Genomic DNA, 27,054 nt, shown 5'->3' on the forward strand with positions numbered 1-27,054 from the left:
AAATAATTCCACCCCATCAGATACTCTATAAACTGTGAATAGATGCAAAGCAAATAATGACACTATGATACGATGTAATGCTAGAATACTATTTCAGAGCTAATCAACCCAAATGCAAACCCACAAGTTAAAAAGGGAAATCAGCAGGAGCTGGCGGGGAAACATGAGAATAAATCCATAAACCCCCAAAATAATTCCACCCCATCAGATACTCTATAAACTGTGAATAGATGCAAAGCAAATAATGACACTATGATACGATGTAATGCTAGAATACTATTTCTGCATTTTCACAGAGGTCTAATGCCCTGCATTAAGCAAGCTCACAGGCTTCAACAAAATTCCAAAATGAGAAATGTTCAGTTTTGCAATTCTGTATTTTATCAGAGCGTCACCAATAATTCCTCAGTGGGTATTGGCCCAGGTGCTGTTCTAGGAAGCAGGTAATGGACAGGTGAGTTGTGGCCTATCCCCTTACTCAGGCACGTAAGACTCCATGAGCAAGTATAACACAAAGTGAAGACTGTAGAAGCAGACAGGGATGGCGATGGCGATGACTGCGCGGCCAGGTAAGGCTTCACAGAGCGAATCTGAGGCGGGTCTTTAAGGCAGGTTCGAATTTCATGTAGATCAGAATGAAAATATTAAATGGGATTCCACTTTCAAAAGCGAGACTGAAAGGCAATTCTGATATAGCCTCAGTTGCATGTGTATGTAAGTACACTGATATCAGAAAATCACCAGCATCATCAGAATCACCAGAATTTTCAGAATCATCAGAAAATCAAGAGTTGGAGGGGCTTGTGGCCACAGTGTCATCGTTACAGTCATTGGTACCTGTCCTTGGCACACACATGGTGTGTATCTCCATGGGTGGGCCGCGGAGGGCACACGACAGCCACGTTCACCTCCACACACCTGGGAAGGAAGGTGCCTCCTAGGAGGTGCGGGAGGGCAGAGGGGACCAGGAAATGCCCCCCAACCTCGACAGCCTGACCAAGGGGGAGGTGCTCTTCCTTCAGCACAAAGCACAGTGACACAACCCTCTCCCAGCCCCTGGGCCAGACGTTAGGCCCTCAAAGTGTCCCTGGCTGATTCCAAGCATTTCTCAAGGCATCACTTGCACTGCCCAAGAGATGGTCACTGTGCTGGGTACAGTTGTTCCACTCAGGGCGACTACCACGGCCACCTCCCTCCAGGCTCCCAAAACAAGCCTGGGCTCTTGCTGGTGGACCCCGCAGAGTCCAAACATGCTGCCCCAGCCCACGAGGTCCCCCAAAGAGGGGACCTCAACTCAGAGGCCCCACCTCAGAGGGCCTCCCAGGACAAGATCACACCCTCAGCTCTTGCAACTAGGAGTCTATTCTGGGCACTTTGTCTCACGATGCTCAGGGCAACCACGGGCAGGGTTATGTCCATCTTAGAATGACAAGACCAATACCTGGCGAAAGTGGCAGCCCACTGAGCTCAGGTCATCTGCTCCCAACCACTGCCCCCACAGGCAAATGGACAGCTGTCTCAGGATCCCCCGCCCTGGCTCACCCCCTTCTAAACTCATGAAGGTCCAGAGTAATAGAAGATAGAAATCACTGTGTGAGTGTGGGTGTGTGTGTGTAAATGTGTACATGTGTATAAATATGTGTATGTATGTATGTGGGTATGTATAAGTGCATATATATGTATGTGTAAATATGTGCATGTATATAGGTGCACGTGCATGTAACTGTGTGTATGTATAAAAAGACTGTACATATATGTATTATAGGTATATGTGTGTATGGGTATATGTGCACACATGTGTGTGTATGCATGTGTGTCTATGCATGTATACATGTATAAATGTGTGTGGCCACATATAACCATGTGTGCACGCATGTATACATGTATAACTCTGTGTGGATATGTATGCATGCATGTATAAATAAGTGTGTTTATGTGTGTGCATAGCTATGTACATGTGTGTGCTGGTCCTCTGGAGATGGCCAAATGGCTCCTGCAGGCACAGCAGCATGTTTGTGGCCAGAAGGAGCCCCATCTCAGTGTGTTTTCTGATCCTGGCAACACCTCCCACACCTATCGTGACTGGCTCCGGAGCCTGGCTGGCTCTGCCCTGGCACAGGTCCCAAATGTTGAGGCCTGAAGACATCACATTTCATGAAGGCGATTTTATGTTGCTGCCATAGTTAGAGATACCTCTCTTCCAAAATTATGTAAGGATTTATTCGCATGCACTTTTTCTAGTACTCTTACATCATTGTTTACACTTAAGTCCGGGATTTATCTTGGCGAAAAACTGAATGCAATTTTTTGTTGCTGAATTAGTCCGTTCTCATGCTGCTATATAAAAACTGCCTGAGACACTGGGCAATTTATAAAGAAAAGAGGTTTAATTGACTCACAGGGGAGGCCTCAGGAAACTTACAGTCATGGCAGAAGGGGAAGCAAACACGTCCTTCTTCACATGGTGGCAGGAGAGAGAAGAATGGGAGCAGAAAACAGTGGGAAGCCCCTTATGAAACCATCAGATCTTGGGAGAACTCACTCACTCTCACCAGAACAGCATGGGGGGAGCCGCCCTGGTGATTTAATTATCTCCACCTGTTCCCACCCCTGACACGTGGGGATTATTACGATTCAAGGTGAGCTTTGGGTGGGGACACAGCGCCAAACCGTATCCGTTCCCCTCAAAACGTGTGTCCACTTTCGTAACATGGGTGAGCCACTCCTTTGCAGCTGTCTAAGAGGTTGGGTTTGCTGAGTTTGCTGTACCCCTATACTGGGGCTTTCCTGTTCTCCTGTGTTGGTGTGGCATTATACAAAATGTGGCCAGTTACAGGACAAAGTTCCCTCACTCTTTCTCGTTTTTCGTGTTTCTCTTCACACATTTGTTTTTTCACATATCTGATCTCACACTTGCATTTTTCCCCAAAACTTTTATCTGGAAAAGAAGCCTCATCAGGTTGTGAAGCAATTGCACTGAGACTTCTGCCGGGATTGCTTTCATTTCAATGCTGTTTCCCCGGAGAACCGCTCATTGCAGAAGTTCGGAGTTCGGGGACTTTGGGCAGAGTTGGCCTTTCATGTCGGTCCTGAACATCCACGAAGCGCACTCCTAGGTGGTTTGTTCGGGGTGGTATCCTCAAGGGGTATCTTCCTTACATTTTCCAAGGCTCAGGAAAGCTATGTGTGGAACGCCGTGGGGCCTGGCCCCTCCCAGGCCATGTCACAGTGGCCTCCTCAAGTGAGTGGGTATGGCCAGTGGGGAGCCAAGCCCACCTGAGCAGGGAAGGCCGGCTCCCTCACCGGCAGCCTCCCCAAGGGCCACCTCCCCCGAGCGCTGCCTCCCCGGTCTATGTCCCCCACCCCCAGGTGCCTGGCCCTCCTCAGGGTGCAGCAGGACAGAGGAAGCTGGGAACCCCAGTTGACCCCTGCTTCAGATGCAGAGAAGCCCCAGCTCCCCAGCATGGATTCTTCATCTCTGGAGGAGACAGCAAGTGATCCCCAAGGACCTGCCAGGAGCCCTGGGATTCCAGAACTCAACCGGGATCTGACTGGGGGAGCAGAAAAGGCCAGAGAGAAAGGAGAGACACAAGAAGGCAGAGAGCAGACCCAGAGCAGTGTCAGTTCCAAGGACACCGTCCCCTGGTCCCCTGCACTCCGGGGGCCCCTGGAGCCTCGTGGCCCTGGGCTCTGGCCTCCCTGCTGTACAAGTGCCTGTGACGCTGATTTGGGGCTGGCCAGTTCAGTCTGGGTAACCAGAGGGAGAGCCTCGCTCCACAGCCCACCATGGGACCCACCTGTGTGCTTCCCATGTAGAAACAGCGTTTTCATACGCAGAGAAGTCTAACATGAGACAGTCCACTTGGCCATGATTTCTCAAGAATTCCCGCCGACAGGAGCCTCTCTTCTTGAGCACTGGCATTCATGACAAAATTCTACCACTGACTGGATGGGAGATGTTTCTGTTGCTTGTGCAACTTGAAGTTTTCCCCAAGAAAATCTGTCCACAGGAGGAACAAGACAGGCTGTCCGGGACTCACTGGCTGGGAGTCAAACCCAACACCTGTCAGGATGTAGGACCCTGCACTAGGAAAACGGTCGCCCTCCCTGCTCAGGGACATCAGCATGGCAAACTGCATTCCTGTCCTTTGGGGCAACGTGCGGGCACGCTGCTTTACTTCTTTCCACCGCTCTTTGAAAACCGAGTCGTTAGGAAAGCGTCAGCAGTGGACATATGTGTGTGGGCGATGGTAGTGTGGCGGAGACACCTGCATCACTGCTGGGCTCCACACCCTCCAGGGCTGTCCATGTGACACCCCAGTGGGGCTCATCACATGCTCCTATCCCTGCCCCTGCAAGTCCCTGCCAGGGTGAGCCCCAACAGGGCTCCACACTCTATGAAGATTCAGGTGCGGGAGCCTTCAGGAGTACCACGATGCTGAGTGTCTCTCTCTGAGCCAGGCATAGGGACAGGGACATAGGCCAGTGGGGTGGCCCCTGCCCCAGCTGCCTGTCACCTACCTCTGGTGCATGCCTGACCTTGGGCAGTCAGTGCACCCTCTTGGGCCCCCCTCCTAGTTCCGCAGAAGCAGTGGCTGCATTTCTAGAAAGGAAGGGCCCATAGGAACGCGTGCTTTAGGTTTGTATTGCTTTTCTGAGCACGCTTCTTCTGCTGCAAAGTCGCAGTGATTGATAGTATTAAACAGAACACACGTTTCAGAAAGGATTCTGGCACAAAAAGTCTGATTCCCTAAGAACTTCAAATAGGAAATGCATGTAGACTTTACATTTTATGAATACATTGAAGAAGGCACCTTTTTGAAACTATCCAATTCTCCAGTGCTTGTCGGTGATGCTCTCATTATTTTTGATCCAGAAGAACACTTGGCAACCTGTAGGAGTTAGAATCCAATGCTCATGGAAACCAACTCCATGAAATTCCACGACATTGCCCTGTGACATTACCATGGCCCTCAACGTAACAGCAGCTCTTTACGGGGCCTGCACTGTGAGGAGCCTCTGTGCCCTTGTCAGGATAGCTGTGCCCCTGAGACGTCCTGGAGACCAGTGGGCCCCTTGGCCTGCCCAGCCACCATCCCTGCTGAATCAGCTCCACAGACAGGGCCCCACGGATAAGGCTCCTGCACTCCCAGAACACCTGCTCCCCACCAGGAAATGGCCCTACCACACACACCAAAAATATTGGCTCAAAAGTATATATAAGCTGCTCTTGCATTCAAATATTTATCGAGCACCCGGCCAGGGGCAGGCATGAACAAGACACACACCCTGGTCTCAGAGAGCAAAGCCTCCTGGGCACAAGCGCTCTGAGAGCTAGACAGGTAAGCAGCCGCTGCTGCAGGGGAACAGGTGGGAACAATGTCATCACCAAGGCAGGGGCGGGATTCGTACTCAGAAAACTCAGGGGTGAAGCAGGAGGGGAAAGTAGACTGTCCAACAAGCCTGACCCCTTCCCAGATCAACCAAACTAAGCCTCCAGGCTGGGTCCTGTGACGACTGGATCTTAACCAGCCTCACACGCCGGGAGACAGCCTGCCTGGTCCTGGCACAGCGGGGAGTGGCGCACGAGGACCCACCCAGGGCTGGGTACCTGAGGCAGGTCACCCTGGCCCACCAAGTGCAGTGCCCTGGTACCCTGAAGGGCTGGCAGACATTCTCTCGGAGCCTTATAAGTGCCTGGGAACTGATCCTCAAAGCTTGAGGTCCCCCCAGTAATGAAATGAGAGACATTGGGGAAATGCTGTCCACATGCATAGCCACTTGGATGCTGAAGGCAAAACTGCAGCAGGAGGGTTGATAAGGGGCGGCTCTGGGTGCTGATCCACTGCCCACAGGGAACGACGAAGGCCGGGAGCCGGGCCTGGCTGCTGCCACCCTCGCCTCTACCGCCTCTTCCCTCTGGAATCTCCTCTGGGAATTGGCCTTCCTCTGTGGTGGGGTCTTTGTCTGTTTTTTCTGAGCACTCCCTCTTTCATCTGCCTCTAGCAGGGAAGGCTCCCTTTGCAGCTGCAGGAATCACGCAGGAGGTACTGGCCCGGGGCACACCGGCCGCCTGGCTCAGGCCCCACCACCCACCATCGTGCCCAGCTCCTGCCACCCTGTGCCCCTGCACTGCTCGTTTTCTGGACCCCCTGTCACCTCCTGATCCCCCTGAGGTGGCAAACCCAGACACATCTCAGAGAGACGGGGCGGTGCCCTGCTGGGAAGATGCTGTCGGCTTCTCTATTTCTTAGAGACCAGTGTTAGTGACTTTATGTATGTTGCTCTTTTGTATAAATAGTAATAATCCAGGTGACCAAAAGACTTAACAGAAAATTGTCACTATTTGAACCCAAAAAAACAGCTATGAACAGCTCCTCCCTTGAAGGCAAATGGGACTAGAAGAGGTAATAAGCACAGCACCCCAGAGCCCAGCCCGGGGGGCAGGTGTGCAGGGAAGGGTGTGCTGGGGCGCAAGGCTGTGGTCCAGGGCCTGGGTCCTCTCCCTGCTCTCAGAAGTCCTCAGGGGATGTGGTGAAGGTCCCCAAGGGCCACGCAGATGAGGACGGCTCTGGCGCTGGATAAAGGGGTACATTCCCAGTGGGTCCAGAGAGCGCTCAGTGAAGTCTGCCTACCCCCAGGAAAAGGAGAGTGCATAGGACATTAGATTACACCAACTGCACCTCGCTGCTTAGAAGGCGACAAAGCTGTACTTTCTGAAGATGTCTGAAAGCCTGCCCTGTCCACTCAACTGAGAAGGTGCAGGCTGGCCTGCAGGAGCCACACAGGGCAAAGCCGGTCTGCATTTGGGGAACACCCTGGAGCCGCAGGGAGGTGGGGCATGAGCTCCTGCAGTGGCCAGGAAAATCAGTTATTCATTTGAATAACCCAAAACTGATCAGCAAAGGAATAAGGTAAATCTTATTTTTTCCTTATTAAAATCGTCAGAAGGATAAGATAGGCTGAGTGTGGCGGCCCTTGCCTGTAATCCCAGCACTTTGGGAGGCCAAGGCAGGAGGATCGCTTGAGCACAGGAGGTCAAGGATGCAGAGAGCTACGACTAAACCCCTGCACTCCAACCTGGGCAACAGAGCAAGACCCTGTCTCAGAAATAGTAAGAATAACAATAATAAAATAAATCTAAACTTGAGATTAGCTAAAAGATGTACTACATTAAAATTATGTGAAAAGAGAACAATTTTTGAAGACTTCCAAATGCCTTTTGCTCCCCAGCGGTAAAGTTTTCTGCAGATTTTCCACTTTTTTGACCCCAGAAAGGGAAGAGCAAATCTCTTCTTGGAAGGAAGGATGCTCGAGCAGAGCTGGAACACGCCCTGGGTCACTTCGCGTGTAATTCATTCACTCTAGTTTCTATTAAATATAACCGGCCGCTTAGTCCCCTCAATGAATGGGAGCATGTGAAGTGAATTAGTACTTCCTCAGTTTCTATTTGAGAGTCTCTCTTTATGTACACATTCATTCAACCAAAGCTCACACTCCCAATCAGGATTTCTCCCCACCCAAGGAGCAGCACACACACAATGGCACCCTGAAAGGCGGAGGCTGTGGGCGGGCACACGCCACACGCCCCTCATGCAACTCGCTGCTTCCACCAACCCTCAGGGCATTGCAGGAGCTCCCACCCCTGGTGCCAGCACCTCTGCTGCAGTCTCACGTTTCACCGGGTCCCTCCCAGGCTCCTCAGGGTGCCGGCCCCGCACTGAGGCAGGTGGGAAGCGTAGGTCCCCAGCATGCCTGCCTGGAACTGGAGGCCGGGAATCAGTTTCAGACCACCTCATGCACACTGCTCCAGCAATGCCTGCACGTCCTCTAGCTGGGGCACTGCAGGCTGGGATGTGCCGACCAGACCAGCACCTCCTACCCGGCCTTGCAAGGCGATCACCTTGCTGCTATGAATTTTATTTTTTTAATCCTAGCTTGAAATACAAAATGAGCAATGACTTGTTCGTTCTAAGCCAAATCTAATCTTCTTGCACCCTTGTGGGCAGAGAAAAGCACTTCCACTTAGTATCTCAAAGTTATTATTTTTATAAGATGAGATTTGCTTTCAAATCAAAGCAAGACGAGGTGACAGCAGGAAATGGCAGAGAAAGGACCTGTGGACGTTCTCTCCTCCACAGAAGCAGCAAAAACACTGACAAAACTTGTCAAAATCAGTATTTTCAGAACTTCAGAAATTAACAAAAGTATAAAACAATCCACAGAGCATGTATTCAAGAGGAAGGTCAAGTTTCAGTGAGAACATTTTAACTTGCTCTATTGCCATATCCCTTTACCCAGTTTTGTGCTGGGCTCGAAAATCAGCCCTGCCATGATGGTGAAAACCAGAGGCCTAGCAGTCACTGAAGAAAGCGGAATTGGACTGGGGCACTTCCAAATCTCCCTGATGGAGAACCAGCAGTACTGGAGCTGTCTGGCAGTACCTTGACTACCCCTCTCACAGGTACCATCTGTATTGGACCTGGCTCAGAGCTCCAGAGGTGAACAGCCTTCTTCCCACGTGTTTGCCACAAACAATGAGCAGCAAATGTTTAACATCACAGCTTCCTGAGGCAGCAACAGCCATTGGGGCTAATAAGAAGCCAACCAAAAAACACAAAAGAAAAAGCAGAGTTTGTAAAGCTCCAACACATTTCTAGGCATTCAAGCACAGGGCTGTACGTGTGCCCAAGAGGGACCTGTGAAGTCCTACCCACTCACCTCTGGATGACCGTGAGGCTCTGCAGAAGCCAGAAGTGAAGAATAAGGCAGAATGTCTGGCTGGAAGCTGAAGGCCGATCCCCACATGCACACACAGACCCTTGACAAAGGCAGGGAGACTTAACGGTCCCAACCCTTATTTAAGAATACCTCTGTCCTGTCACTAACTGAACAGAGAATTCACTGGCCATATACAACAAAGAATACAGACTCAATAACATGAGTTCAGGAAAGTCACTAAACAAACAGGAAGAGCAAAAAGCCCTGAGAAGGGAGAAGAATCTGATTACTAGAGCTTCCATATTAGATTCTTTTAAATGTCCAATCTGACAAAAATATAGACATGCAAAGACATGTATGGTCCATACACAAGAAAAAAAATGGTAAATAGGTTGGAGTCCTTGTGAATGGAATTAGTGTCCATATTAAAAGAGGCCTAGAGGCCGGGTGCGGTGGCTCAAGCCTGTAATTCCAGCACTTTGGGAGGCCGAGACAGGTGGATCACGAGGTCAGGAGATGGAGACCATCCTGGCTAATACGGTGAAACCCCATCTCTACTAAAAAAAAAATACAAAAAACTAGCCGGGCGAGGTGGCTGCACATGTAGTCCCAGCTACTCAGGAGGCTGAGGCAGGAGAATGGCATGAACCAGGGAGGCGGAGCTTGCAGTGAGCTGAGATCCGGCCACTGCACTCCAGCCTGGGTGACAGAGCAAGACTCCGCCTCAACAAAAAAAAAAAAAGGGGGGGGGCCTAGACAGTGCCCTCACCGCTTCCACCAAGTGAGGACACAGAGAGAAGGCACCATTTACAAGGAACGGACCCTCACCAGCGCCTTGACTTTGGACTTCCCAGCCTCCAGAACTATGAGAAATAATGTTCCGTTGTTTATAAGCTACTCAGTTTCTGGCATTTTGTTACAGTAGCCTTAATGGACTAACACATCTACTCTGACATTTCATATAAATGGAAGCATACAATTTATCGTCTTTTATATCTGGCTTCTTTCACTCAGCATGTCTTTAAGGTTTATTCAAGCGGTAGTACATATCAGTACTTCTTCTATTTTGATGGGAACTACGTTCTGTTGCATGGATATGCCAAATTTTGTTTCTCCACTCATCAATTGATGGGCAATGAGGCTGTTTCTTTCTTCGGCCATTAGGAATAATGCTGCTTTGAACACATATGCACAAGTTTTACATAGGTATGTCTTTTCAATTTTGTTGTGTTTGTTGTGTACATACCTAGTAACAGAAATGCCATATCAAATGGCAACTCCATGCTGAACAGTTTGAGGAACTGCTGAACTGTTTTCCAAAATGACAGCACCACTTTATATTCCCACTGGCAATGCATGAGAGTTCCAACTGCTCCACATCATCCCTAACACTTGTCATTGCCATCTTTTTTACTATAGCTATCCTATTGGGTGTCAAATGGCATCTCACTGAGCTTTTAATTTGCATTTTCCTAAACACCACTCATGTTGAGCATCTTTTCAGTTGCTTGCGGCCCATTTGAAAATCTTCTTTGGAGAAATACCTACTTTAATATGTTGCCTGTGGGCATGGGGGGAGTCTTTTTATTATGGATTTGTAAGACTTCTATATATATATTCCAAATATTAGTCCCTTATCAGATACACGGTTAGCCAATATTTTCTCCCATTCTGTTGCTGTCTTTTCACTTCTTGACAGTGTCCTCTTTATTCACACAAGTTTTTCTTTTTGATCAAGTCCAATTTACATACTGTTTTTGTTCGTGCTTTTAGCATCAAATCTAAGATATTGCATACTTCAAAGTCACAAAGATTTATAACCATGTTTTCTTCTAGGAGTTTTATAGTTCCTTCTAGGAGTTTTTTAGTTTTAGACCTAAATACAATTAGGTTGACACACTGTATATCCTTTAACACAGATCTGTAATTACTGCTTTACGCAATTGTCACTTAAAGCAGGTGGTAGAATGAAGGAGTTGCATAGAGGAAAAAAAAAACATTTATGCTGTGCTTTATGTTTTCCTATACAGATTTCTTTGCCAGTGCTCTGTTTTTCTTTATGTGAATTTGAGATATTGTCTAGTGTGCTCTCATTTCAGCTTGAAAAACTCCCTTTAGCAATTTTTGTGGGAAAGGTATAGTATTAAAGAACTCCCTCAGTTTTTGCTGATCTGGGAATTTCTTAATGTCTCCCTCATTTTTGATGGGCAGTTTTGCCAGATATAGAATTTTTAGTTGACAGTATGTTTCTTTTAACATTTTACATATGTCATCCCACTCCTTCCAGCCTCCATGGTTTCTGATGAAAAATCACCTGTGAATCTAATTAAGGATCCCTCGTATGTGACAAGTCACTTCTCTCTTGGTGCTTTCAAGATTCTCTCTTTGGCCTTCAACAGTTTGGTTATGTGTCTTGCTATAAATCTCTCTGAGTTTACCTTAGTTGGTGTTCACCTAGCTTCTTGGATTTATAGATTTGTGTCTTTCATCAAATTTGGGGAGTTTTCAGTTATTATTTCTTTTAAATTTGTTCTGATCCTTTCTCTCTCTCTCTTCTCTATCTGGAACACCCATAATGTGTATGTTGTACTATTGGATGGCTTCCCACAGGTCCCTTGGGCTCTATTCACATTTTTTCATTCTTCTTTCTTTCTGCTTCTCAGACTAGCCAGTTTCAATTGTCCTGTCTTCAAGCCTGCTGATTCTTTCTTCTGCCTTCCTAAATCTGCTGTTGAATGCCAGTAGTGAGTTTTTCGCTTCAGTTATACTTTTCAGATCCAGAATTTCTTGCTGATTTCTTTTGATAATTTCTATCACTTTGTTGACAGCCTCATTTTGTTCATACGGTGTTTTTCTTATTTCCCACATTTATTTGTCCTTTTCTTCTTTTAGCTATCTGAGCATATTTAAGATAGATGTTTTAAGGACTTTTTTCAGGAGGTATTAATATGATGTCTGGGCTTCCTCCAGGATGAAAGAAACATCCTTTAATGGATTTAGGAAATCCTTTAATGGATTTAAATGGATTTGTTTCTTTGTATGTCTTGGGTTTTTTTTTAATTGTTGTTGAAACAGTTTGGTGTTGGTGGTGGTGGTTGCTGTTGTTGTCACTGTTATTAAATGCTGTAGCAGTCCAGAGGTTCAGGTACTTTTCCAAACTATTTTTCCAAGGACTATATCCCTTTTCATGTCTCTGTTTCCTAACGTCATGTTCAGCTAATGTTTTGACAGAGATTTTCTTCAATACCAGGAGCTTTTACAAGCAAACCAGAAAAAGAGAAAACACACAAAAACAAAGAAGCAAACACCTCTCCCAGTCTTTGCAAAGTGGCTCTGTTGGATCATTACATCAACAATTATCAAGGCTCTCACTGAGACTAAGATTGAGCTTGAGGTGAAAGTTGGTCTTTTCTGAGTATGCCTCTCACCCTAGTTATGTATGTGGCTTTCTAAACTCATCCACACACAGGTACTTCTGAGTATCCTAAGTTCCCAAGGAATCTCCTACAGCTTTTGAACCTAGTCGCTAGGCAGTCTATTGGATGCCTCAATCGGTACGCATCTGTCCTAGGCATCCATAGTTTGTCAGACTCCCTGACAGTATTTTCAAGCAATGCCAATCCCTTTTCCAGCTTATGTTCTGAGTTACACAAAACAGAGATCAGAGTCTTGTGTCAATCCCTCCATTCGCCCACAGACAAATTAGAGCAAACACAATAATTTACAGTTTCCACAACTCCTAGTGTTGGTTCTAAGAGTTTCTGCTTGTTTTCAACGTTTCTAGGAGGAGACAAGAGCTTGGAACTGCTCATTTAACATTTTGCCATCACTACTCCTCTGCAGTAAGTCATTGTTTTGGGGATTATGTTGTATGTAAAGATAAATTTGGGGGAAACTGTCATTGTAATCATGTTGTTTTTCAATCCATGAACATTGAAGTCTCTCTACTTATCTAAATCTTCCTTAAGTTCTCTCAGCAATATTTTGTGTTGTTCAATTATGAGTTTTGCACTTCTTTTATTAAATTTAATCCTAAAAATTTGATTCTTCTTAATGCGTTTGTGAATGAAATAGTTTTCTTAATTTTACTTTCAGATTATTCATTACTAACATATAAAGACAATTAGCTTTTGTGTGTTGATTTATAAAACTGTCTTTATTCACAGACACGATTATTTACTTAGAAAATCCCCCACCAAAAAAATCTACAAACAAAAAAGTTGTTGTACTTAATAAGTTACTTTAGCAAGTTTGCACAACACAAGATCAATGTACAAAAATCAATTCTGTTTTATGTACTAACATTGAAAAAATGTAAATTGATGTTTTAAAACACCATCAAAAAATGAGCCATTTGGAGCTAAACCTTACAAAATACGTCCAACACCTACCCACTGAAAACTATAAAATTTTGCTCGCTCAGAGAAATTAAATAATACCTAAATAAATGGAAAGATAAGCCATGTTCTTAGAGCAGACGATTCAACATTTGGAACCAAAAATAAAATTCTAAACCCCTCAACCAACTGAAGGGAATCCTCCCCTTGGCCAAGGGAATTTCAAAGAAACCTGAACAATCAGTTCACGCCATGATGGGAAAGGGGGGTGGGAGGCATTAGATACACCTCATTATACTCTCCTCCCTTTGGAATTCAGGCACAGCTGATTAGCATTAACATTTAAAACAGAGACATTAAAACAGATGAAGCAGACCCTTTGTAGCAGTAAGATACCAAATTCCAACCTGACCCTAATATAGCATCACATGACAGGTAGCAGACCATAAAAGAAAAGTATTTTGCCCCAAAATATATTTCTTTGACACTTTTTTAATGGCCCTACAAAGCTGTCTCTTGTGGGGGCGATCTACTTTCTGTAGAGAATCCCCTTCCCTTTCTGATCCTGAAGAGATCAGCTGAGAGTCTAGCACCTTTTAAAGGTCTAAACAGGAGACGTTTGCCATCCATTGAATCTAAAGGTGGCCACCTATGAGATTTCATCTACCTAAAAGGAACTTTGGTCTCCACAACCTTATCCTAACCCAGACATTCCTTTCTATTGATTCCATGGCTTTAGATAATAACTTAATTCTTTCAACCAATTGCCAATCAAAAAATCTTTTAATCTACCTACAACCTGTAAACCCCCATTTCAAGTTGTCCCACCTTTCTGGATCAAACCAGTGTGTACCTTAGGTGTATTGATTGATGCCTGCCTGTAACTTTTGTCTCCGTAAAATGTATAAAATCAAGCTGTAACCTCGGACCTCCTGGGGTTGTGCCACAGGTCATGATCCTCACATTTGGCTCAGAACAAAACTCTTCAAATATTTTACAGTGTTTGGCTTTTCTCATCAACAATATTATTAAGAGGTCAACTCTCCATAAATTCATCTTATAGACTCGGCCAGGCACGGTGGCTCATGCCTGTAATCCCAGCACTTCGGGAGGCCGAGGCAGGAGGATCACAAAGTCAGGAGATTGAGACCATGGTGAAACCCCATCTCTATTAAAAATACAAAAAATTAGCCGGGCATGGTGGCGGGTGCCGGTAGTCCCAGCTACTCAGGAGGCTGGAGCAGGAGAATGGCGTAAACCCAGGAGGCGGTGCTTGCAGTGAGCAGAGATTGCACCACTGCGCTCCAGCCTGGGCAACAGAGGGAGAGTCCGTCTCAAAAAATAAATTAATTAATAAAATAAAATAAAATAAAATTTTATAGACTCAATGCCATTCCAATAAAAATCCCACCAGGATCTTCTCTTTCTCTTTCTTTGTTAATCTAGCTAGGAGTCTATCAATCTTAATTTTTTTTTTTGAAGGACAAACTTGGTTTCATTGATCTTTTGTATGGATTTTTTGCATCTCAATTTCATTAAGTTCTTCTCTAATTTTAATTCTTTCCTTGGGTTGGTTTATTCCTTTTTCTCTAGTTCCTTGAGGCATAAAGTTAGGTTGTTAATTTGGGACCTTTCTACCTTCTTGATGAAGGCATTCGGGGCTACAATCTTTCTTCTTAACACTGTTTTGGCCGCATCTCAGAGATTTTTAAAGCTTATGTCTTTATTTTCATTAATGTTAAAGAATGACTTTTTATTTCTACCTTAATTTTGATGTTCATGCAGGAGTTATTCAGGAGTAAGTTGTTTAATTTCCATATATGTTTGCAGTTTTCTAAGATCTTATCGGTATTTATTTCTATTTTTATTGCGCTATGGTCTCAGTGTGCTTGCTATGATTTCAGTTTCTTTTGAATTATTGAAACTTGCTTTATGACTGAGAATGTGGTCAATCTTAGACTATGTTCCATATGCAGATGGGAAGAATGTACGTTCTCTGGTTGTTGGATGGAGTGTTCTGCAGATGTCTATTAGGTCCAATTGGTCAAGCGTTGAGTTTAAGTCCAGAGTTTTCTGGTTCATTTTTTGACTTGGTGATCTATCTAACACTGTCAATAGGGTGTTGAAATCTCCCGCTATTATGGTGTGGTTCTGTAAGCCTTTTTACAGTTCCGTAAGTTGTTCTATGAATCTGGGTGCTACACGGTTGGGTGCACAGATATTGAGGATAGTTAAGTTTTCTGGTTGAATTGTATCTTTACTATGTAATAATAAGGGCACTACATAGTCCTTAATTTTTATTGGTTTAAAGACTGTTTTATCTGATGTAAGAATAGAAACTCCTCCTCTTTTATATTTTCTATTTGCGTGGTAGATTTTACTCCACCCTTTTATTTTGAGCCTATGAGTGTTGCTACATGTGAGAAAGAGAAAATCCAAATAAGCACAATCAGAAATGACAAAGATGATACTACAACTGGTCCCACAGGATTACAAAAGATCCTCAGAGACAAATATGACTAACTCTATGCACACAAATTATAAAATCTAGAGGAAGTGGATAAATTCCTGGAAGCACACGATCTCCCAAGACTGAATTAAGAAGAGATTGAAAACCTGAATAAACTAGTATCAACATCTGAAATTGAATCAGTAATAAAGAATTTATTAACCAAAAAAAGCCCTGGGCCTGATGGATTCACAGCCAAATTCTACCAGACGTACAAAGAACTAATATCGATACTACTCAAACTATTCCAAAAAATCAAGAAGGGGCTCTGCCCTCACTCATTCTATTAAGCCAGCATCAGCCTGATACCAAAATCTGGCAGAGACACAATGAAAAGAGAAAACTTCAGACCAATATCCCTCATGAACATAGATGCAGAAGTCCTCGACAAAATACTAGCAAATAAAATCAAGTAGCACATTAGAAAGTTAATATGCCACGATCAAGCAGGCTTTATTCCTGTGATAAAAAGCAAGGCTGTTTCAATGTAGACAAATCAATAAATGTGTTTCACCACATAAACAGAATCAGAACCATATGATCATCTCAGTAGATGCAGAAAAAGCTTTGGATAAAATCCAACATTCCCTCATGATAAAAATCTTCAACAGACTAGGCACTGAAGGAACATATCTCATAATACTGACAGCCATCTATGACAAACTTATAGCCAGCATCACACTGAATGGGCAAAAGCTCAAACCATTCCCCTTGAGAGCTGGAACAAGACAAGGATGCACATTTTCACCACTCCTATTCAACATAGTACTAGAAATCCTAGCCAAAGCAGTCAGGCAAGAGGAAGAAGTAATAGCCATCCAAGTAAGAAAAGGGGAAGTCAAACTATCGCTTTTCATGGACCATATGATCCTATACTTAGAAAATCCTAAAGACTCCTAGAATTGATACATGACTTTAGTAAAGTTTCAAGATACAAAATCAGTGTGCAAAAATCAGCAGCATTTCTATACAGCAATAATGTCCAGGCTGGAAGTGAAATGAAGCACACAATCCCACTTACAATAGACACAAAGAAAATGAAACACCTAGGAGTACAGCTAACCAAGGAGTTGAACGATTTCTGTAAGCGCTACAAAACATTGCTGAAAGAAATCAGAGATGGTGCAAATAAATACAAAAACATTTCATGCTCATGGATTGGAATAATCAATATCATAAAAATGTCCATACTGCCCAAAGCAATATACAGATTCAATGCTATTCCTATCAAACTACCAACGCTCTTTACAGATTTAGAGAAAAAAAAAAAGCTATTCTAAAATCTACATGGAACCAAAACAGAGCCCAAATTGCCAAAGCAATCTTAAAGCAAGAAGAACACAGCTGGAGGCATCATGCTACCCAACTTCAAACTACACAATAAAACCACAGAAACCAAACAGCTTGGTACTGGCACAAAAACAGACACATAGACCAATGGAACAGACTAGAAAACTCAGAAATAAAACCAATAATGAGAAGACTCCCTATTTAATAAACGGTGCTGGGATAACTGGCTAGCCATATGCAGAAGATTGAAACTGGACCCCTACCTTTCACCAGATATAAAAAGTAACTCAAAATAGATTAAAGATTTAAATATAATACCTCAAACTAGAAATCCTGGAAGACAACTTAGGAAATACTCTTCTTGACATCAGCCTCGGCAACTAATTTTTGGCTAAGTCCCCAAGAGCAACTGCAACAAAAACAAAAATTGACAAGTGGGACCTAATTAAACTAAAGAGCTTCTGCACAGCAAAATAAACTATCAACAGGGTAAAAAGACAACCTACAGCATGAGAGAAGAGAGTCACAAACTATGCATCTGACAAAGGCCTAATATCCAGAAACTATAAAGAACTTAAATAAATCAACAAATAACCCCGGCCGGGCATGGTGGCTCACGCCTGTAATCCTAGCACTTTAGAAGTCCGAGGCGGGTGGATCATGAGGTCAGGAGATCAAGACCATCCTGGCTAACACGATGAAACCCTGTCTCTACTAAAAATACAAAAATACAAAAAAATTAGCCGGGCATGGTAGCGGGCGCCTGTAGTCCCAGTTACTCAGGAGGCTGAGGCAGAAGAACAGCATGAACCCGGAAAGAGGAGCTTGCAGTGAGCCGAGATTGCGTCACTACACTCCAGCCTGGCCAACAGAGCGCGATTCCGACAACGACAACAACAACAACAAAAAAAGTAACCCCATTAAAAAACAGGCAAAGGACATGAACAGATAGTTCTCAAAAGAAGACATACAAGTGGCAAACAGACATATGAAAAAGTGCTCAGCATCACTAATCATCAGAGAGATGCAAATCCAAACCACAATGAGATACCATCTCACACCGGTCAGAATGGCTATTATTTTAAAAATCGAAAAACAACAGATGCTGGTGAGGCTACAGAGAAGAGGGAATGCTTAGGCACTGCTGGTGGGAATGCAAATTAGTCCAGCTACTGTGGAAAGTAGTCTGGAGATTTCTCAAATAACTTAAAAGAGAGCTACCATTAAACCCAGCAATCCCATTATTGGGTAGATACACAAAAGAAAAATCATTCTACCAAAAATACATGCACTCATATGTTCATCACCACACTATTCGTAAAAGCAAAGACATGGAACCAACCCAGGTGTCCATCAATGCTAGACTGGATAAAGAAAATACAGTTCATATATATCATGGAATACTATGCAGCCATAAAAAAAGAGTAAAATCTGCCGGACATGGTGGCTCATGCCTATAATCCCAGTACTTTGCTAGGCAGAGACGGGTGGATCACCTGAGGTCAGGAGTTTGAGACCATCCTGGCCAACATGGTGAAACCCCGTCTCTATTAAAAATACAAAAATTAGCTGGGTGTGGTGGCGGGCGACTGTAATCCCAGCTGCTTGGGGGGCTGAGGCGAGATAAGCGGTTGAACCCAGAAGGTGGAGGTTGCAGTGAGCCAAGATCAAGCCACTGTACTCCAGCCTGAGCAACAGGAGAAAAACTCTATCTCAAAAAAAAAAGAATGAAATCATCTCCTTTGCAGTAACATGGATAGAGCTGGAGGCCATAATCCTAAACAAATTAATGCAGGAACAGAAAACCAAATACCTCATGTTCTCACTTATAAATGGGAGCTAAACACTGAGCACACACAGACATGAGTGCAGGAACAATAGACACTGTGGACTACTAGAGGATGCAGGAAGGGGGAGTGGCTTAAAAGAAAAAAACTACTTATCAGGTCCTAGACTCATGACCTAGGTGACGGGATTCATACTCCAAACCTCAACATCACATAATACTCTCATGTAACAAATCTGTACATGGGTACCCCCATATCTAAAATAAAAGTTGAATTTTAAATTTTCACACACAATGTATGATCTCACTTATATAACATTATCAAAATGGCAAAATTGTAGAGATGAAAAACAGAGTAGTGATTTCCAGGGGTTACAGATGGCAGGGGGAGGGGTATGTAACTTAAGGGTTTGTGTGAGGGATTTCTGCATGGAATCTGAGATTGTGATGGAATAGGTCTATATCTTGATAATAGTAGGGGTAACATAAAGCTACACAAGTGATAAAATGACAGACACACACACACACATACACGGTACAAAAAAATCCCAGGAGGAATGTTATTTAAATTAACAAAATGATGACAGAATTTATGTGGGAAGGCAAGTGGCATCGAATAGCCAAAGCAATCTTGAGAAAGAACCACGCTGGAGGACTCACACCATCTGATTTCAGAACTCTTTATAAAGGTACAAGACAGTGTGATATTCATGACATGATAATCACACAGACTGATGGAAAAGAATAGAGAGTTCAGGGGACCAGGTGCGGTGGCTCATGCCTGTAATCCTAGTACTTTGGGAGGCCGAGGCGGGTGGATCACTTGAGGTAAGGAGTTCAAAACCAACTTGGCCAACATAGTGAAACCCCATGTCTACTAAAAATACAAAAAAAAAAAAAATTATCTGGGCGTGGTGGTGGGTACCCATAGTCCCAGCTACTTGGGAGGCTGAGGCAGGAGAATCACTTGAACCCAGAAGGCAGAGGTTGCAGTGAGCTGAGATCACGCCACTGCACTCCAGCTGGGTACAGAGTGAGACTCCGTCTCAAAAAAGAATAGAGAGTCCAGAAGTAAATCAACAGATAAATGGACAATGTATTTGTGACAAAGACACAAAACAATTTAATGGACAAAGGAGTCTTTTCAACAAATGGTGCTGGAACAATTGGACATCTATAAGCAAAATATAAATAAACCCAGTAGCATATGCAAAAATTCACTCAAAACGGATTATATGCCTAAATGTAAAACCTAAAACTACAACATTTCTAAAAGAAAAAACAGGAGAAAATCTTTGTGATCTTGGGTTAAGCAAATATTTCTTAGATACAACACCAAAAGAACACTCCATAAAAGAACAATTGATAAATTGGACAACACCAAAATTAAATTTCTGCTCTCCAAAAGAGACCAAAAAATAATAGTACAAAGACAAGCCACAAACTGTTGGAAAATAATTGGGAAAAATGCAGTTTATAAAAAAAAGTTGTGCTGAGAATATATAATGAATCACAAACCCCATAATAGGAGAACAAGCAGACCTCACTCTTCAAATATATAAAACTATGATAAGGTGCCTCTACATACTTACTAAAATGGCTAAAATTAAAAGTACAGTCAATATTAAGTGCTGACAAGGATGCAGAGCACTGGAGCTCTCATGCACTACAGGTGAAAATGCAAAATGGTACAGCTTCCTTGGAAAGTAGTTTGGCCACTGCTTAGACAGTTAGACACATACTTATCAAATAACTCAGCAATCTCATTCCTAGGCATTTATCCAAGAGAAATTAAAATTTACATTCACATAAAAACCTGTATGCCAATGCTTATACTGGTTTTATTCATAATTATGAAAACTTGGGAACAACCCAAGTGCCCTTCAAGAGGAGAATGAATAAATAAAGGGTGATATGTCCACACAGCTCCACTCAGCAATAAAAAGAAACACAACTTGGATGAAGCTCAAATGCATTATACTAAGTAAAAGAACCAAACTCAGTGGTTCCATTTATTTGACATGCTTGAAACAGGCAAAAATGTAGAAAGAGAAAACAGATTGATGGTTAACAAGTGCTGACGGGAAGAGGAAGTGACCAAAGGAGTTTTTGTAGGGTGATAGAAATATTCCAGATCTTGATTTGCTGACAATTTACACAACTGTATGCATTTGTCAAAACCCATAGATCTACTCACCATTTCTGGTGAAATTATACTTCAATTAGAAATATATAAAATAATAGCTTTGAGCAATCTGCAACACTGATAGTATTTACAACATATTGTTACATTTAAGAAACTACAAAGCACGAGATACACTCTGAGCACAATTATGTAAAAACTTGTATTACATATAGGAAAGACCAGAAGGGAACACAGATAAATGCAAGCAGACAGTAATGACCGTGTTAGGGGCACAATGCTATGCTCTCCCTTCAACCTCCAAATTTTCAGCAATATATTTATTTTCACTTGATACTAATGAAATACAGTAACTAATCCATGATAGTAAACGCTGTCTTAAAATAATTTATCTTCATTATTTTTAACATATTCTCTCTAATTTGCTTCCCTGGCCAACCTTTTATCATATATATTCCTGCTAAGTGGAAGACTGAAAGATAATTAGCTAAATTTGAAAGGGCAAATTTTAAGGTCAATTAATTCCTGATTTGTGAAAACAATTAGAAAAAATTAATTACATTTTCCACTGATTAGAAATAAACCTTCCCACACAATCTTGACTTTAAAAAAAATAGATAATTTAAGTCTGTCAATCTGACAACCAAATGTATTTAAGTATATCTGTCGTTCTTACATACTACTTTGAGATACAGAGAAAAATTGATTCAAAATTTTCTGAGATTTAATTTTTAGGCAAAGTGAATGGGAAAGAGAGAGTGAAGAGAGTGGGGAAGTCTGCGTGTCACTCTGTGCTCACTTTTTGTTTTGTTTTTTTTTTTGAGACAGTTTCACACTTGTTGCCCAGGCTGGAGTGCAATGGTGCGATCTCAGCTCACTGCAACCTCTGCCTCCCAGGTTCAAGCGATTCTCCTACCTCAGCCTCCGGAGTAGCCGGGATTACAGGCATGCGACACCAGGTCCGGCTAATTTTGTATTTTCAGTAGAGACGGGGTTTCTCCATGTTGGTCAGGCTGGTGTCAAACTCCCAATCTCAGGTGATTTGCCTGCCTCAGCCTCCCCAAAGTACTGGAATTACAGACGTGAGCCACTGCACCCAGCCCTGTGCTTACTTTTTTATGAATAAAATTAGCATATTGGATAAAAAAATTCATCTTTCATTTGGCAATTTTGTGTGTTTCATGTCATTACGATTGTATGGACAAGACGTATTCCTCTAACGAAAGGGTGGAAGTCCTCAGCAAAGACGGGGGGACACAGCCCTGAGGAGTGTGCAGCAGCGTTCCAGGGCTGGACACACAGAGCAGGTGCAGGGTCCGAAAGACAAGCGTTCAGGTGCCCAGAGAATGAAGTCTGCTTTCTCCATAGATCTTTGTGGTTGGTTCCCTCTGTTATAGGACCATTGTTAAAGGAGGGTAAAACCATGACTCTCATCCCAACATAGAATGAATGCAGGTCAATCTTTTGTTTAACTCATCAATCAGATGAAACTGATAAGATGCAAAAAAACACACATACATGGGCAATCAGAAATGCTGAATTGGGCCAGGTGCGGTGGCTCCTGCCTGTAATCCCAGCACTTTGGGAGGCTGAGGCGGTGGAACAGAGGTCAGGAGATCAAGACCAGCCTGGCCAACATGGCGAAACCCCATCTCTACTAAATATACAAAAATTAGCTGGATGTGGTAGCACAGTCCCAGCTACTTGGGAGGCTGAGGCAGGAGAATCACTTGAACCTGGGAGGCGGAGGTTGCAGTGAGCTGAGATTGCACTACTGCACTCCAGCCTGGGTGACAATGTTGAACTGAACTTACAAATAAATGCAAAACTGAACAATGCATTCCACAGACACAATCCAACTTTACTTCTAGGGAAAAGAGTCATCTGCATTATTGTCAGCTTTCTGATGAGTTGCAAACAGTGAAAAATGCAGATAACCTGGAAGGATTCCAGACCTCCCTTCACTTCCTATAAAAGATACCAATCATCTTTGTGTTCCATTTCCAACATTTCCACAACAATTTCCTTCACCACTATTCATCTCTGGGGTCAGTGGTGCCTGAGTGGCTCCCAGGAATTGGCCTGCTGGTACTCACACCCTCCCACAACGCCATCCCCGAGTGTGGTCTGGACCTAGCGACTGGCTTCTAACCAACAGAATACAGAAGAAGGGATGGTGTCACTCCGTCCCTTTTGTAAGCACAGGGCTGGGTGCAGTGGCTCACGTCTGTAATTCCAGTACTTTGGGAGGCTAAGGCAGGCAAACCCCTTTTGTGATTAGGTCACAAAAGACTATCCCTTGTGCCTGCCCAGAGGGAGTGGGCCCCTGGCAAGGAGCTGAGGTGGCCTCCAGTCAACAGCCAGCAAGGAACTGAGGCCATCCGTCCAACAGCCCAGGAAGAACCACAGCCGGCCAGCAACCACACAGATGAGCTCAGAAGCGGATCCTGCTCCAGCTGAACGCTGAGATGCTATGGCTCTAGCTGACGACTTGTCCCAGCCTATGAAGACCCTGAGCAGAGGACCTAGGTCAGCTGTGCCCAGATTTCTGACCCATGAAACTGAGAAAATAAATATGTACTCTTTTAAGCTGCTAAGTTTGGGAGAAATTTGTTACCTGGCAATAGATTATGAATTCACTCTCCCTTCCAGCTTTCTTTATATGTATATCTTGCCTTGTTTCACACAGATTTTAATCATTTTAAGAAAATACCGACTTATCAGTTTGTACACAGGTCATGAAGCTGACCCAAGAAATTGCACCTGAGCTGCCTGGGAGCCAAAGCAAAAAGGGAACCCGGCAGGCTGCAGCCTCTGCCTGCTTCTCCCCTGCACAAACGACAGAAAACCAGGCTGCAAGGGGATGATTCCCTGAGAGCTAAAACATAGGCCAGTTCAGTGCCCCAAATTACCTTTTCAACACAGTCTGAAGCAATCTATTTGCAGCATCTCATAGTGTTCTTTCACTCTGGTCATTCTCCACAACTGAACCCGTAATAGATGGGTTTGACTTCACTGAGGCTAAGGGGTTTGCTGGTTTCCACATACCTAAGACTCCCACCTATGCTAGGTTGCAAGACTTACGTATCTTCTCTCTAATAAGAATACTGTTTTGTTTTGTTTTTCATTTTCTGCCTATTTTCATGAAACAAGAAAGGCAAAATATAATAAAACCCTTCAGTAACCTTCAGCTTAAGACGACAGTGCTGGGATACTGCACACATGGCCACCAGGTGACACGGCCCCACACCTGTCCGGGAGTGTGCTGTTTCAGGCGGCTCGCCTAGGTGCACGTGGACAACAGCCTGTGCCCTCCATACTCAGACATTCACACCAGTGAGCCCTTCCCCCGAGATTCGTCACCGTGGGTGGGCTGGGCCAACACACCATTCTCCTCGTGGTGCCGAGAGCTGCCCCTTGAGGCTGCGGTTCCCTGTTGCTCCTCCTCCTGGGAGAAGCTCTACATGGGAGGTGCTGCTCATTTGTGAGGGCTCATGCCTGCGGACACAGGTGGCACCTTCTGGCATCTCCGCACTCAGCCTAGGTAGTTGCCAGTACCATCCCAACACCCCCTCCCCGTGCCCTGGGCAGGCTGTGGGGTCGGGGCACCCTCAGCCCTCCCTTCACTGGACCACCACATCTGCCAGCTGTTGCCCCCACGTTCCCGCACCTGTCAGCACCTCTCCACGCCCTCCCTTCTCCTCCACCTGGAATCCTGCCTGGGTGCCCAGGGCCCCCTGACTGTGGAGCTCATGACGGGCCCCAGTCTGCCCCTGGTATACCGTACATCAAAGCAAGAAGTGAGGTCAAAGAACTTGGAAATACACTCATCTGGTTTTCCTGATTCTTGTCTCACTGGAAGCTGAACATTAGCCTTCCATCACTCACATCCTGGCTGGGACAATCCTGCTGCCTCGTCTGCCCCCCCATGCACACGGCCACGCAGTCCTTCCGGCCATATTAGACACTTCCCAACAAAACACTCTTGAAAGCAAAGGAAAAGGCAAGCCTCTCGCTGGGGGAAGATCCTGCAACATGGGACCAGAGAAAGTTAATTCTCAGAATATTCAATATGAATCTGAGAGAAACAAACACATTCAGTGTATAACAGAGAACATTTACTGCAGGCTGTTTTTAATACTATATGCTGGGGGGTGAGGAGCAGAAACTGAAAAGCCGCCAACAGGAGAACATGTATGAATGGTGGCATGTTCACATAATGAAATTCTATGCAAGGATTTCACAAGAATGAACGAGAGCTATAGGCATCAGCGTAGAGAAACCTCAAAACACGTTGCCAAAGAGAGCAACTCGAAGTTTCACCATTTGCAGAACGACAGCATAGACTCTAAGTCAGTAGAAACACTCAGTAAAAGTATGACCACGCACATTGGGGAGCTCCTCCTGGAGGGGGCAGGATCACAGCAGCAGCACACACCACACCTGCATCCAGTTCTGTGGTGCTCTGTTAAAGGCTGGAGAGACCATCGGTACTGCAGGGGTCAGGGCTCTGGCTGTGGGAACGAGGGTCCTCAGATCTGCCACGTAATCGATATGCCCCAATAAAGACAGGCAGAGACATCTACTCATAGGATGCTGCTTTTCTCATTACAAGGACATCTGCGTGAACTGCAAATTACGGATTTGGAGTATAAGGATTGACATGTAAAATCCATTCATCGTCTTTACATAAGTAAATATTTAAAGATGTATCAAAATGTTCTCTTAAAGAAAGAAATAACGTCTTTTGCAGCAACATGGCTGTAGCTGGAGGCCATTATCCAAACGCGTTAACACAGGAGCAGGAAACCAAATACCACATATTCTCATGATAAGTGGGCTCTAACCCCCGGGTGCATATGGACATAAAGAAGGCAGCAGGGGACACTCGGACCACATGGGGGTGGGAGGAGGGAGGGTGGAAAACTAACTATTGGGTACCATGCTGACTACCCGGGTGATCAGTCGTACCCCAAACCTCAGCATCACACAACATATCCAGGTAACAAACCTGCACATTTAACCCCTGAATCTAAAATAAATGTTGAAATAATTTTTAAATTTCCTTTTATGTAAATTCTGACTTTTCTGACATGAAACTTCTCAGTTTCACTTGCTCTAGGTATAGAAACAAAGCATGTCCTAAGAGACATACACTTTCCAACACTGCAGAATAATTGCAATACCTTAAATAATACATTAAGTGTTAAATCTTCATGCTACAAACTCTCTTTTCTATTTGTATTATCTTTTGGAGCTAAATTAAGCTCATCATATTTTATAAATATCAGTCATCAAAAACTAAGCCAGGAAAGTGATCTAACGCTGGAAAAATTCTTGGAAAATTTCTGGAAATTTTTCCTACAACAAACGTGGGGGAACGGTGCTCACGGAAACCCAGTCTTTGTGAAGTCCACATTTACAAGATGGCACTATGTTAAACTCACCTCCCCTCTGTGAGGAATGAAGCAAACTCCTGGCCTGCAGGAGCCCAGGAGCTCTGCCCAGCGGCCCCGCTGGGGCAGGAGTGCGAGGGGTCAGCCCCGCCGGCTCCCCGCGGAGGCCTGCGCTTGCCAGCTGCAAGTTCAGCGAGTCCAGGGGGCGCGGACGTCTGCAGGAGCTCCACCTCCGGCGCGCCAGGGTACCGCCTGCCATCTCTGCCCTCCAGAGGCATGCTCCACTGCCAGTCTTCTCTCTAGGGCAGCCAGAAAAAGCCACTCGTGATGAAAGGCACACTGGGACTCACGTGTGCACCCTGGAAGTCCACACAGTAGGACGGCTGCTCCCACGGAGGCGCCCCCAGGGTTCCAGCGTCCTAACCACGCAGGAGCACCTCACGCTAGCGAGAAGCGAAGCTGGACTTCCTGGGTGGAGCGGGGACTTGGAGAACTTTCCTGGCTAAAGGATTGTAAATGCACCAATCAGCACTCTGGAACAGGGACCAATCAGCACTCTGTAATAAAATGGACCAACCAGAACTCTGTAAAATGAACCAATCAGCAGGATGTGGGGAGGGACAAATAAGGAATAAAAACTGACCACCCCCCCACCCCCAGCCAGCTGCAGCAGCCCGCTGGGCTCCAGTTCCGGGCTGCGGATGCTTCGTTCTTTTGCTCTTCAGGATAAATCTTGCTGCTGCTCACTCTTTGGGTCTGTGCCACCTTTAAGAGCTGTAACATGGCCGGGCGCGGTGGCTCAAGCCTGTAATCCCAGCACTTTGGGAGGCCGAGACGGGCGGATCACGAGGTCAGGAGATCGAGACCATCCT

General features: G+C 44.6%; 1 protein-coding gene across 3 annotated transcripts in view; it reads right to left on the bottom strand.

Annotated features, from left to right (window-relative positions):
- OCA2 (oculocutaneous albinism II) overlaps positions 1-27,054 on the bottom strand; it is a 355,302-nt gene that overhangs the window by 311,661 nt on the left and 16,587 nt on the right. For all 3 annotated transcript variants that reach the window (XM_011942880.1, XM_011942878.1, XM_011942879.1), the window contains exon 2: positions 26,234-26,481. In XM_011942880.1, coding sequence (XP_011798270.1) covers positions 26,234-26,460 — 227 coding nt within the window. In that variant the 5' untranslated portion in view covers positions 26,461-26,481. The remainder of the gene's footprint in view (positions 1-26,233; positions 26,482-27,054) is intronic.

The sequence above is a fragment of the Colobus angolensis genome, unplaced genomic scaffold (genome assembly GCF_000951035.1).
Source record: "Colobus angolensis palliatus isolate OR3802 unplaced genomic scaffold, Cang.pa_1.0 Scaffold211, whole genome shotgun sequence".
Lineage (NCBI taxonomy): Eukaryota > Metazoa > Chordata > Mammalia > Primates > Cercopithecidae > Colobus > Colobus angolensis.